The sequence below is a fragment of the Lates calcarifer genome, linkage group LG13 (genome assembly GCF_001640805.2).
Source record: "Lates calcarifer isolate ASB-BC8 linkage group LG13, TLL_Latcal_v3, whole genome shotgun sequence".
Classification (NCBI taxonomy): Eukaryota; Metazoa; Chordata; class Actinopteri; family Centropomidae; genus Lates; species Lates calcarifer.
Window position 1 is genome coordinate 8,765,358 of NC_066845.1, and position 15,312 is coordinate 8,780,669.

Here is a 15,312-nt window from a genome sequence, read left to right on the forward strand (position 1 = left end):
TTCCCTCCCCTTGTCATTTTCTCTGTGTAGAGTGCTCCCACACTCTTTTCCTTAACTCCCCCCTTCTCCCCCCTCGAGTGTTGTCCCCTCCCATCCCCTAATCTCACCCTTCATATCATCTCCTTCATTTCTCCTCCTCTTCTGTGTTCCACTCACTCCACCCATGGGCGATTCCCCTCCTCTTTCCCCTCCCTCTCTCCTCCCATCCTAACCTCTACCCGTTCTTCCTCTCGCCTCCCTCTTCCTCTCTCCCCTCCTCCACCTTTCCCCTCCCCTCTGTCATTAGCTGGTATATAAGAGCATTGTATCCCTCTCTACCTCTCTCACACACACACAGTGTGTTTGCTGGGAAGGGGATAGTCCTGGGGAAACTAGGGAAAACATTGTCTACCTGCCTGTAAAGGAATATTTTCCTCTCTGGAATATCCATTAAAAAGGTACAGCCTTTCCATTCACACAATAATAGAACTTAATAATAGGAAATGTGTTGCAATTATATTAATTTTAGCTGTGTAAATGTCCTTTGGTGAGGGTTTCCTAGGGGGATACTGTAAGGCTTTTATGCTGAGCTGCTGCTGCATATTTAAATATAGTGAGAAAATTAAATTTTACTGCTTTACATGTGAATGTGTTTATGTTTTCACTGCTTAAGAGTGTATAGCTAATTGTATAATCATTTTTTAAAAATGGAAATACATTTTTTGTCTGTTTGGAAGTTGTTGAAACTATAGTGTTTGCTTTGATAATACGTATATTTCCTTTTCAGTTATGCTCCTCATCTCCACCCTTTGCATTGTTATCTTGACCCCTCATGTTCCTCTTTTCTTCTCATCCATCAGTAAATTTTCTTCTCACTCCCTTTGTCTTACATCACTATACAATAACAAATCTAATGTATGGTCTACATATCTTCCCTCAGATCTCGGAACAACATCTAAGAGAGACATAGCGTTTCTGGCCGAATTCTTACCCATCATCAAAAGCCAGTGACATCATTTTTTATCACCTGATCTGCAACGTGTTTGCCTGACATCAGCATCATCACTCACCAGCAACATTATCAGGGAAACCATGAGCAGCAACTACAGTGTCACTCTCTCAGGCCCTGCCCCCTGGGGTTTCAGGCTGCAAGGAGGGAAGGACTTCAATATGCCCCTCACTATCTCTAGGGTAAGGCTAACACACACACACACACACACACACACACACACACACACACACACACACACACACACACACACACTCCAAATATGGACACACACTGACCTACAGACAGGCATGCCCATAGGTCTACTCTAAATCATCTCAGCTCACACTTTTCAGTATTCACTGCAATGTGATAAAAGCACATGCTTTTATTTTACCTCCACACACATGCACACACACTCATTGATCAGAGGGCAGCTGTAGGACGGCATCCCAGCAATGCCATATGGCTGATGAGCGATTAAAGAGATGAAAACTGATTTCCATGCCTCCTTCCTTACCTTCTCTACCCCCATCCTCCTCTCCATCTTTCCACCATTTCAGCTGTCCCCTTGACTCAACCCCCACCACCCCACTTGCGATAGCTCAACTGAATTATATGCCATCTGTCATGGATTGACCACAGAGGAAACCTTTTCTCGCTCTCTGTGCATTCCACTTCACTTTGACTGAGAGTAGTGAGAGTGCAACAATCAGAGGTTCTGGCACACAAATCTTGGCTGTGGTCCCGCTGCTTGAACAAGTAACTTGATGGTCCCTTGGTTTCTATGCCTCTAACTGTCTACGCCTAACATTACCTCTCATTGCTTTCCCAGTCTGCCGTTCATTCACACATAAAAGATCACACAAATACCGTAGGTTTCCTCTCATCACTTTAACTCTAGCACAATCCTGAAACATGATAATTGTTTTTCTAAATTTGGTCGAGCTTCTGTTCCGTTCTGCTGGGACAGTGGAGTCTTCACTGGCATGCACACAAAATAGAGTGAAGCATACGGGCAGTGCACCCACATACGCACATGCAGCGCATTCACACATGCACACACACACAAATCACTAAAACTGGCAGCGCACAGACTTATGGCAACATGAGACTGATGATGAATGGCTTGCCAGGTCCTGTGCCAATCCCCCTTGGGGCTGCTTTGGGTTGCCATGTTTGTGTTATTACTTTGGATGTGATACTTTTCCCACTAACTGAAGCCATGTGAATTCTTACCACAGTTGTGCGTTTGCGTGTGTGTTCAGCGTCGGGGAGTGTGTGCATGGACACAAAATCACGGAAGACGCGATCTGAGGGAGGAAAAAAGTGATAGACAGAAGACAGAAATAGAAAAGGAAAGCAAGGAAAAGAAAAACACAAACAGAAATTATACAAAAGCATCATGTCAAAATTTGCAAACACAATCTTTTTTTTATTTGTGGATGTTGTCACAGCTGAAATATCAGACTCTTGGGAAATATTCTGCACACTACTGCATTACAAATAATGCATTCTTTAGAAAGTTGATGTACTGTCTAAAAAAAAGATGATAAATTGAAATAAATGGTGATGTTGCTGTGAAGGTTTTCTTTTTCCCAGAGAAGTTGGCTATAACTAAGCCATAATTGTCTCAGCAGCCCACTCTGACCTTTACTGCAGTATCACAGTGACACTTATATGGTTTGAGGTTTCAAGACATTGGCAGGAGTGTAAGTGGAGTATTGGTGCACTTTTGGGTGTTGATATAGTGAACGTTTGTTAAGTGTACAGTAAGTGGATAGTGTGACTTTGTATGCTTTTATATGTATGGGTAATTCCAGATTAGGGTCTGGCCATTGTCTGGAAATTTCAATACATCATTCAAAGTGAAACTAAAATAAAAGAACAATCTTGAATTGTAACAGAGAATTTTTAGCAGTTGATTCAGTGTATATCCAAAGGTACAAATAAAACAAAATAAAACAACAAACAACATGAAACAGCTCAGAATTTCCCATTTTGATATCCTACTGATCCACAGGTTTAATTGCTTTATCTACCGATGTCACCATCCCATTTTGAATCTCAAAATGCTCTTAGATTGTGTCTCTCATGTGGAAGAAAAAGCCAGTTGTATCTCAAGCTCAGTATCCCGTTGCAGTTTGTCCCAAATTGCTTTTTTGGGAAAAACAAAAGTCACGATTGTTGTTTAAAAAAAAAAAAAAAAAGCAGCAGTACATCTGGTTTGGGAGGACTAAAAACTGAAGAGATGTATTATTTAAGTCTGGGTTGCTAAGAAGGGAGACATGTAGATTAGCAGAGGGCACGGAGAGGAAGAGAATGGGAGTGAATGAATGCGTGGTACTGATACTGATATGCAGTGCACAGCTACATACTGTATACAGAGATGATGGGTGACTTGAGAACTGATGACAGCCAGTCTATATGACACAAACATATGATGTCACTCAGCAGGTCATCTATCTAGATCTGTCTCTCTGCGCCCCTCATTCTTATCATACCTTCCTATTTGTTTTCTCTCTCTTTCTCTCTATATCTCTGTACCACCTCTGTCTCTCATTTGCCTTTTGGCTGTTATGTAACACATGACTCACTCCTCACAAACAATATAGTTTTCAGTCTTGATCGAAGAATCAAACCAAGCCCTAATCTCCAAACCAATAAATCCAGTATACGGTGATGAGGGGCAGTGTTTCTGTCCGATGATAACTGACAAACACACATGCACGCCCATATCCACTGGCACACACAGCAGAACCACACACACAGATTGCTCTCTGCCACTCTAACCATAGAGTTGGTTCTGAGAACGGACCACAGAGTAGGGGTTATTAGAAAACGCAGCACTACTGCCAAACCACACTTACCATAACAGCTGCTGTTGCTAAGCTTCATACATATGAGAATATACCTTGTGTTTCGTCTATGGCACTACCCATGGTATTATCACATTGTACCAGTATTGCATCATAGGTCGAGTGGTTGTAACCATAAATGTATGTCCTGAGCTATCTGCCCAGTAACTGCTGTTTATGCAAATTGTGCTCACCACTTCTTCTTCTTCTTCTTCTTCTTCTTCTTCTTTTTTACGGTGTAGAAAAACAGTTTTTTAAGAGGCCAAGATTGACGGTGCTGCTTCTCAAAGTGCCAATGAAAAGTTTTACCATGGCATCACAGTCTGACCTAGACCATAAAAGGAGACATTTGGAGAAGAAAGGAAAAGATTTTAACAAAAGCAGGCAGTGTAAAAGAGAAGGGTTGCTAAGTTGTCCTCAAGTATATTTATTGTTAGTCTGCAGTACCTTAAACCTTTCCTGCACTAAGTTCAGAAAATATTTCTATACGCAGTTATACAGGGATACGAACAGCATGCAGAGCAACAGCTGGACGGTTTCATTGTCTAATCTAATACATACAGGTTAATATGTAAGACAGGTTTGTGTCTTGTTCATGCCAAGAGGCTGTTTATAGGTATATATGAATGTTTTGTTGAGATGGAAGCTAGATCATTTTAATTACAGCATTGTCTCTATAAGCACAAGGGTACATTAATGCCTTGCTTTATAGTGGAGCAACCAATTAATGGATATTCTGTTGAAATAATTTGGGAAAAAATAACCTGCAGAGGCAGTCCAGTTACTCTTAATCCTCATGAAAACCATTTATTGTAAAAATCAATTTCACTGATACCTGCCCACAATTCCCAGTTCAATTTCCATGAATCAATATTTAAACCTTTCAGAGGGCAACCCGTTTACAGGATCCACTGCTAAAATAATTTAAGGGAGGGCAGCCCCGGGGGAGTGGATGCATTAAGCTTCTAAGAATAGATGCATCATTTCACAGTTCAGCTTCCATGACCACATCCACTTGTGAGACAAAATGGGCTCAGATCTGTACCCCCGTTTTAAGAGCTCCTGGATCTAGACTCAATACATTTGGGGTATATAAAACACAACAAAGACAGTTTAGCCATTCTGTACTTTGTCCATAATGATGCAACTAATGTCATCACTTTCTCCAGAGCTGTATTTAGAAATCTCTGTGGACATAAGGACAGGTTTTGAAGAATTGGTAATCAGACATGATAAAGTTAGTGCAGTGACTACAGCAAAATGAATGGACAGCTAATCTATATTAAAACCTTTTCATGGAAGAATGCAGTTCCTGGAACTGCATCAGCAATTGCTGCCTCCTGGCTCCCCAGAGATGCTTTTCAACAGCCCATGATAACAACTGACCACGGTGATGAGTCTATTCAAAGACTCTTTAGTTCTATACATAGTCTCTTTAGTCTTTTCTCTTTGGTTTTCTGCCTCCCTCCCTTTTCCTGCTTCTATTTCCTCCCTCTTACGGTACTTGCTCTCTCACACACACAGAATCACTGAGCAGGTCTCAGACCTGTGAAGCAGCCTTAACCTTTCATACCAGATTGGCAGAGCCAGTTGACAGCTCCTCTATATGACTCAATAATACTTAAATCTATCTTAATCAAACAAGTCCCCTGCTTCTCTCTGAGTATCTGTCTATCTTAGTGAAATAGTCCCAGAGCCAAAATCAACAACTTATCATTTCCTCTCCCACAAATCAATCTGTCAGTGCTTATGTGTGTGTGCTGGTTGGGACAGACTTGTTGTATTTGGACACTGTCACAGACTAGACTTTTCTGAGTTCACAGCAGCACGACAATTCATCTTGCACTCCTTAAAATTTGTGAGACTTGACATTGCGTTTCAAGATTTGGCGTTCAGTTATTATGGCTTTTTGTGATGATGTTTCTCTATTATTACTAGTTGTTTATAAGCACTTGTACGGTTATGCTAGTGATAAATTGAGAGAAAAGACAGAGATTACTTTTTTGAAATATTTTCATCCCTCTACGTTGCATGTCGACATGTATCTGGTCCTGATGGTGACCTCACCCAGGCATTTTTGTCTTCACCGGTAATGGACTGACTAATCCATTGTAAAAGCCCTATCAGGGTCACACATGCCAATACAGGAACTGTGCTGAAATGAAAATGACACCCTTAATACTTTTAGCAGTCAAAAGCTTTGACAGTTTTTCAAACAGGGTCACATTTTTCACACTGGTGTTGAGTGATAGTTTACCTTACTTCAGTTAAGATCTTGAAATGGCTTACAGCAGATGCTGCTCAGAATCATGTTAGATAATGACCAAACCTTATGAGCAATTTCATCAAATCACTTATCTAAAGTAGTCAACTGAAGGACGTAATAAAATATAAAATACTCTGAAAGAATAATCCTTAAAAAGATGTGACACACAACATACCTGGACAGTTAATTTCTTCATGAAAGCACACATTTTTGAGAGATGCTATTTTAGTGTAACTGGAATGAACAGAATTATTTGAGGCCAGAAAAGTTTTATAACCCTGGCAGGCAAGCACAGCCAGGTCATAACATGCACTGCAGTGAATTCACAATGAAGAGACTTGAATACCCTATTGTTTAATACAGCTATAATGTGTTTTCCACAGTAGCTGCTAATCCTGCCATGTCTCCTCTGCTTTCCTCTCAGGATACTGGCCTCATGACTAGTATCATGTTTATTCATAATAATATTGGTTGACTACAAAGAGCAATAGAAATAAAACTTAAATGGTTGTGGGTATAAAAACCAAAAGAAGCATAAGAAAACAGCAGTAGCTGCCCCCTTTCCTGTTTGGCTTTTCAGTATGTATGCTTAATGGCAAAATATCAGACAAAACCAGTGACGGTAATATTTAAACATGATATCATCTGTAACTTAAAACCACTATTTTGGATTAATTACACCTTCTGTGAGTGAGCGCCACTAATGACGCACAAGTACAGTAACTTACTGTGTGTTCATATGGATTAACACAATCCAGTCTTGTGTTCACATGGCTGTATTCCTGAATGTGTGCTCACCAGCCCTGCCAATGCGAAGTCTCTCAGCACCATGACAATCACATCATTGAGTCTGGCTGTGAATGCTGGCTTATTCGCTTTAGTATGGGAAAGTGCAGTTAGCTTTTACAACACAAAATAATGTCATGATGATTTGTTGATGTTGGTCCTGTGTGTATTTCTGTTTTTTTTTCCATATAGCCCTCTGTAACACCTCACTACATTTCCACGTAAATGCCCATGTAAAGGAAAAAGCTACCCTTGAATACTTGAATAGTTATGAATATGAAATGCTTAATGTTTTCCAAAAGTTATTTTGTGACAGAGTTTATTTTGTTGGTACGCACACTGTTATTCACTGCTACTAGTTACACAGTTAAGGATGACAAAATGGCCCTTAGCAGCATTATGGAGCAATGCTGTTATAAGTGGGACCCAGATGTGTGTTTTCTGTCGGTGACGGTACATGTTCCTGTCAATTTTGTCACGTGACTCCCCCACTATATAGGTGGCAGTAAAGCATCAAGTAACACTGCAATGTCCCAGCTCAAGCAAGGGAAGAAGAAGACTGCAAGCATGTAAACAATGTTGATTTCAAAATTGGCTCTGCAAATGTTTGATGATGAAGGAAACGCATTCAGTACTTTTGTTACACCCCAAGCGCACAGACAGAGCATTTTGGTGAGTAACACAGAATGTAAACACAAAACTTTGTTTGCTTACAACTCCACAGGACAGCTTTAAGCACTTAGCTTCAGGTTTTCATGCATTGTATTGTCTTTATTTGACAACTCATCCATGGAATTAAGAACAGATACACTACGGTGACTTTGCAGCACTTTGTTGGGCATTATCTCAGTGAAAAAATGTGAAACTTTGAAACCCCAGATCAGAGGAATCATTTAGTTTCTCATTTTTCATGGATATAGTAATATCAGGAGCAAGGGGCTGAATCTTAATAGTGCTTATCAGCTTGTATCACAGTTGGATTATGCTTGAATGGGGAGGCTGTTTGTAAGCATTGGCAGATCTCCAGATTCTCAATCTCGTGAGCAGAGCTTTATGTTTAATGTGCGCAATGTGTTTTTGTGGGTTTGGCAGCTGTACCTTCAGTGAGCTATCTATGGGAACTCAATCCAATATAGCCTTTTCTTATTAGGGTCTCTCGCATTAACATACAAGTCAGGCCCTGGTTATTAGACACAAGTGCACACACAGCTTTAGGGAAAGAAACTGTTATTTTCAGATGCTTTTATTAGATAGAAAGTATGCATGCGTTTGTTTGCCAGCATAGGCGTGGGCAAGAATGGGTACACATGCACATGTGCTAACACACTGTATGCTGTATACTGTTACAGGAATGTTCAGTCATTTAGAGGGAACCACTAGTGGGCTTAGACCCTTTAAAAACTTGCTGTATAACATTATATTGATTCTAACTGGCAGTTGGAGCATTGCCTTTTCTATGAAGAATATTATCTTCAGAGTCTCTATTGTATTATTGATTAATGATATCTGTTGGATATCATTGTATCATACTGATACAGTAAATTCATTTTCAGCTCTTACTGTAACATGACTAGCCTGCAGTGAGGTATACTCCATGTTTCTACACTTTATTAATGCAGTGGGCTTTAGATTATTACATCTGATCAGCATTTTCAAGAACTTGACTTGTAACCCTCAAGCAATCAGTCTTCCAGCGGCAGACTACAGCCAACAGATGGACGTGAAATGCGCTCTTTGTAACAGCTGAAAAAGAGCAGTGCATTCTGTCAGACGAACACTAGATCCTGTTTCATGTATTTCCATGATGCTGCTTACATAGCTGCATGATTTGCTTCATTCAGGACCATAAATAGCAAATGAAATGTTACTGAACACAGTTTACTACGTGTTACTGATGTATCCATACAAGTAGGTTGGGTGATGTCTGCCGCTGTTTCTTAATCTTCCCCATTTCTCTTTGCTAACTTCTTTCTGTCTCTGTACCTCTTTCATAAATCTCACTCACTCCTATATTTCTTCCACTCGGTCACGACTGTCCTTCAATCTGTCTGTGCGTCTCCAAAAACCTTATTGTTGTTATTTTGATGTTTTCTGTGTTGCTAAGAGATCAGCGCACTGTAGTTGTGGTGCTATTTTCCTGCACACTTTTCATTTTAATACCCCATAATAAGTGAGGAACTGGCCAATAAATAGTAAGATTGTTGATAAAAAATTATATTGATAGAAAAAATTACCCAAGGGAAATTTTTCCTAATTACAATTTTCTTTTTCAAACATGCAAGACAGGATCTTGACTAGGAGGATCACACTAAAAGACAACCTAGTGTCTAGTACTGAAGCAGCAAGGTTGAAGTGAAACAAATATTTCTGAAGGCTGGCATATGGAAGCGGCTTTTGTGGATGTTTGTGTTACACGGAACAATCTAGATACTTGTGTCTCCTGCTCTCAGCCTTTCAGTCATAGCGTGATATGAACCATCTGCCTGTCATCTCTGTCACTCCTTGTGCTGAAAGCAGGCATTATTCAGAGCACTTCAACTGGTCAGTGCTATGTTCAAACCAGACAATGTTGCAGCGCTCAAGCAAACCTTTATTGCTGTGTGTTGAAACCAGATTTTTTTTCTAAAGCACTTAAATCAGACAGCATATGTGTTGAAATCTGACATAGCTGGAAGCACAATGGCAAGTTCATCTGTGGAGGCTTTAACACACTGCATATGTGTTTCTCATTATTTTGAATAAGTGACGACACAAGTATTGACCCTTTCACTTTTGCATGAATGTATAATAAGGCAGTGGAATTTTACATTAAGGTAGCATATAGTGAAAACATAGAACATCAAGGATGTTGAAAAGAAATATCAAAGCAACTTTTATAGATTGTGACATTCAATTAAAGTTGCATAAAGTATAGATTCTTTTGGCCACCTAAGGGCAAAGGAATTCCACAACCTTAAAAACACAGGCTTAAACATATTATACCCTTATAAAGTTGGCTAACCTGTTTATAAAAATATTGCCACAGCAGACACAGAGCGACATTTGCTTTTGTTTGTAGATTTGTTTCTGGGAGACGGTCCTCCCAAGAAAAATTACAAAGTAACAAAACCTTTAAGGCTGTAGGAAATATGACTCCAGTGTGTTTGGAGCAAAGGATAAATGTCTGACCACCTCATTGATAAGTCTGGGGTGCTCTCTGTGATTTTGTTATTAGCAACACTATTCACATCACATATAAGCATTTGAAACATATAGAAAAGCTTTGGTAGAGCTTAAGATTGAGCTCGTGTTTTATTTTCTACCATCCTCTTACAAGGATTTCAGTACAGGATTTTTCTGGCCACTTCAGCCACTGTTCTCATTGGTGTAAATTCAACAAGTCCTAGTCTAGCAGGACTGAGGCCAAGGGAAATTTCTGTTCTTAGTTGCAATTAAAAATTGTGCATTTATGTTTCTCATCTGTTTTAGTTTTCTCTGTTTGGGGATGTTTGTTTTCATAATTCATCATATCTCCGGCAGATTCCCAGAGGATTGTTGTGGTGTTAACTGATGTTCCTGCATATGTGGAGCATTTCTGCTGTCATGGAGTGTGCTTGATAAAACAGCTTGAAAAAAAGTAACATGTACTGTATGTATTACTGTCTCCAGTGTATATATGCGTAGTGTTAAAGCTGCTGTTTTCTGTCCTGGACAAAGCAACAAAGTCATGAATCAAATACCCTGGGAAACTTTAAGTGCTTGGCTTCTTGCATAGACAGATTATTTAGATTTCTGTTTCTGATTTTCTCAATGATTTGTTGCTCTCACTTTGATATGAAAATTGAAACTACTCTGAGCTCTGAAATCTTTTTAATCAAAGTGATTGAAAACAAATGTTTTCTTTTGGAAACAGATCTCCTACCAGCATGAACAGTTCCTTCAGACTTTCATGGAATCAAGACATACAGATTAAACACTTACAATGCAAATTAAAAATCTTTTTCGTCTGTTGAATGGCCTCTTGTTCAGAATCAGTTAAACTCTTCTGATAAAGATGCAGATTACTTTGATGCAGAAGGAAACCGAGCAGTGTTTCGTGAGTTTGGGCGAGTGTTTCTCTATGCATGTGGAGAGAGAGAGGTAGCATGTTTGTGGGTGGAGGGGGGAGGATGGGGGATGGAGCACTAATTGGGAAAAAATGTAACTGAACATTTTGTGGTGAGAGTTTGGTCTATAACAGTGCCAGAGCGGTTAGCATGAACACACCCCTGGAAATGGGTCAAAATGTACAGAATAAAAGAGCCCGCAGATTCAAAGTACCCAGTAGCATTTTTTTCTCCCCTTTCTCTCTCTTTCTCCCCTCCTTTCCATCTACACAATTTTAATCAATGTCAAGTCGATCCCTCATTACTCTCTTCTTCCTGCCCTCTGTGGTTGTGAGTGGTGGTGAGCGATGTTGCGTGTGTTGGGCTAATATGACTATAAAAGGCTGGGGCCGCAGAGCCTTAACACTAATCCGGGTGCAGAGCCTCTTTTATTAGCCCTGCCTGTGTCTGTCTGTCTTTGTGTGTCCGTGTGTGTGTGAGAGACAAATATAGAGGCAAAGGAAACCGACATAGAGGGGAACGTAACTCTTCATCTAAACCCTCGTTACACTTTCCCATCCCTGAGTGTCACTTCAAATTCAGCAGAAACAGATTTTCTTGTAATGCCACTAAATTCAGTAGCTACACTCGAAGTGATATATGGTCGGTAAGAGTAAGATCCACTTCATAAGCCAGAACAACCACAAAAGTGGTCTGTGTGTGCATGTGTGTGCTCAGTGAAGTGGTCTGTGTGGTCTTTTTTCATGGTGTCAAAAAAAAAACCCAAATGACCTCACTCCCCTTTGAGCACACTTGGACCTTGTTTGTGACCAAGAATGGTCAGAACTACAGCTGCAAGGTGCTGGTGTTCGTTTCTCTAAAGAAAACAGTATGTATGTGCTGTTTTATTAACAATGCAACAAACGCACAAAACCAAGTTGGACGTCTTTTGTTGCTTACCCTTTGGCTGTATGTGCAAAAACAGAAAAAGTGTGCTGTCAATAATCAAGAAAATTGTTGCAGTATTACTTTCACATTACATCCACATACAATGCTTTGCGTTATGAGAAAAAGACAAGAGATAGAGCGAGTAACATCCTACGCACATTTCCAAATTTGTCACAGTCCTCCCTCAGCCTGCTGATAAGAAGAGCTGTGGCCTGCATGACACATGCTAACACAGTGCAATGCCTTGTCTGTTGGTTGCAGGAATGAAAGAAAAATCTCTTGTCTCATGTGTATGAATCTACTTAGATAACACTCTAAGTTTACCAAGAAGGAAACAGGGCTCGTTTCAGCACAGTGCCCTAAAATAGAGAACACATAATTACACATTTAATCTAATTTGATTTTATTTTGGTATGGAGTCAAGCCCATTTATGTGCCTGTTAAATGCTTAGTTGCCCCGCAACTGTTCTCCAACACTTGTTTACAAAATATGTTGCTCACAGATAAACAGACAACAACACTGGTTATGGGTGTGGAAAACGTTACAGTTGTTCCCCCTGAATAATTATAATTATATATTAAACATCACTGACAAGACCAGAATTGATGCAGTGCAGCATTTGTGCATGTTGAAGCCATGTTGAACAGCGGGGTTGATATTAAATACCAGTCCCACTGCTCGACATGAACTCTTTTGTGTGGCTTGAATCTGTTTCAAATTAACCAGCTTCCTCCAGAGTGGAAGTGCAGCAATTAAACTTTGTTTAGATGCTGATATATAAAGCATCCCTCAAAAATCATGGAAGACACTAAAAACCAGAGACAAGAGAGAATGGAGTGTGTGCATATTTTATAATGTGTGCCAACTGATAGATGTCTGGTTTATAATTGCTTTTTCCACAAAGCCCATAAAACTGGTATGTGTCTACACCATGTAGTGTCCCATTAGCTATTTGTCACCTTTTTAACAGCATTTTGTACGGAGAATAATGGCATAATTGCTTTTTACTGGGACTAGATTCACTTTACTTGATCTTTATTGTAACAGTAAAGTATGTCTCAGGATAAGCTTCATTTCTTTGCTTGAAGCAGATGCGGAAATTATTAAACACCAACCTCTTGCTGCTCCTCCCTGCTGCTGTTGCTGCTTTTGAAATTTGGCTCTAAACCCCCCAAAATTTCCCGCACTTTCAATTTGTATGTCAACTTCCATGTGCTACATTTGTGACATACAGCAAAATTTTTGATTAAAGATGTAGTATTCAGTTCATCATTGCTGCATTTGTTGTGATCAAACTTTATATTCAATGTTTGCTCAATGAAACGTGCATTCAAAATGTTTGGCCGTCTAGCTTCTGTTACATTTTCAGTGCATGTACGTTGATAAAAGCAAAACAATATTCTTTGTCTTAATTTTCATTCAACAACCCACCACTAAGAAATGGCAACATGGTAAAGAGTAGTGGAAAAAGTGGACATAAGGATTGCATTTTCGCTGCGATCTTTTTTCTCACACACTGTGGTTAACAGACCTAACAAGCTGTAAGCCCAGTATGACAGCGAGTCATAAAGAAGAAACAAAAGTAACTCAAAGATGAAGGCCTGTGCTATTTACACACACATAAGTGAATGTACAGTAGACCCTCCATCATGTGGTGAAGAACCAGGTCTTTCATTAGCTTTGCCCAAATACTTATGTAATGGAATGGATCCATAAATCTTGTGATAAATACAGAGTGAATGTGCACTTCACCTTGACATACCCTCTTGTTTAATAATGCTGACTGTGATGTTGCTGGTGATAATTTAAGCTGTTTGTGGTTTTTGCAGCTGACGGATGGTGGGAAGGCAGCTAAAAGTGGTATTGCTGTCGGAGACCTGGTTTTGTCCATCGACGGCATCGCCACAGAGGGCATGAACCACCTGGAGGCCCAGAACAAGATCAAGAGCTGCGCTGACAACCTCAGCCTTACCCTGCAGAAGTAAGATATGACTTCACACTGTCTGTGCATGTGTGTGCCTCTAGTTATAAAACCAAAACCAAGCCACTTCACTCCACAGTGATTTAACGTGTGAATGGGTAGTCATTTATCTCCAGTGACAACACAGGAACCATACACTCCCTTTCAAACCCTCCCAAACAACCCATCTCTGTGTCAAATTTAAAGTCCATGGTTCCTCTTTCAACCCCAGACATCCCGCATCCAGGCAGATGTTCGCTGTTGTTGTAGGAGTTCATCTTAGCTCTAACACACAGCAACACCATTAGTTCTGCCTGATCTCCCATTCCCTCAAGGAAAGTGAAATAACTGAAATCACAACGAGAGCATCACACATGTGGACCACCCCCTTTTCCCCATGGCCTACTCTTCACTGTTTGGTGGAATCCTGTTGTACAGTGGAGCTGATTTATCACAAGCACTTGTGTTACAGTGCGTGTGTGTGTGTGTGTGTGTGTTTGTCTGGCTTCATATTGGCTCTCATGTGGTATGAATTGTCTGGTTCTTTGGCAGCACTTGAAGGCATGTGTGTGTTTTTATTTAAACACCGTGAGACATTTAGGGCTCCAACACTTGTCATTTTGGATTCAAGATCATTACAAATTTACAGTATATGGTACACAGGTAAAACTTTATGAACATTTCACGCTGTATATGAAATCAGAATATATTGAAGTAATAACATGCTCAGTTTGCTTTTCGTTTTTTGTTTGACTGCATCTCTTCATCTCTGCCTGTCTTCGTGTCTGGATTTCACATTTTGTCCTCCCTTGATGACTTTTCATCTTTCTTTCACTCCTCCCCTCATTTGAGGCTAACTGAGCATGTCCTTTAATTTGTGTCCAAATGATGACAGACTGAAGATGTTTGCTTTTGGTTGAGTGGCCGAGAACACATACTATCACAAGTAATTCAAGGTCGGGGTGTAGGTTTCTGTGTGTGTGTGTGTGTGTTACTGGGAGTGAAATACATCCATGTTCAAGCTCCATTTTATGATGAGGGAAACAGGTCTTAGAATAACACTTGGCTAAAGGTAATCGATGGATGAGTTATTTGTCAAAGTGGGAGTTCATATTGCGATGGACAGCCAAGGTTTTTACACCGAGGAAGGTAAACAAGTTTGGCTGACAATGATGTGGAAGATATGTAGCCACTTAAACCGAAATTGTTTTTGCAGGAAACACTAGCCGTCGTTTGATTCATACATTTTTTAATTATTTCAAATACACAGCACAGCCAGTCTTAGTAAATTGATAAAACATCACCAAAAGTATTTCACTGATTAATTTTCACAATAATTAGTTTTAAACAGATTAGAACAGGAGTGGTTTGTACTGAAAAGTGACCCAAGCCCTGGCCCCTGATTTATGTAGTGGAACAATAGCACCACACACTACATCTGCTTATATACTCTGTCTCCATA

At 40.0% G+C, this 15,312-nt stretch overlaps 1 protein-coding gene across 4 annotated transcripts in view; it reads left to right on the top strand.

Moving 5' to 3' along the window:
- The first annotated feature begins 293 nt into the window (after positions 1-293).
- Positions 294-15,312, top strand: part of pdlim5a (PDZ and LIM domain 5a) — a 55,524-nt gene continuing 40,505 nt past the window's right edge. For all 4 annotated transcript variants that reach the window (XM_018669542.2, XM_051075107.1, XM_051075108.1 and 1 more), the window contains exons 1-3: positions 294-437; positions 920-1,170; positions 13,720-13,871. In XM_018669542.2, the coding sequence (XP_018525058.1) occupies positions 1,072-1,170; positions 13,720-13,871 (251 nt within the window). In that variant the 5' untranslated portion in view covers positions 294-437; positions 920-1,071. The remainder of the gene's footprint in view (positions 438-919; positions 1,171-13,719; positions 13,872-15,312) is intronic.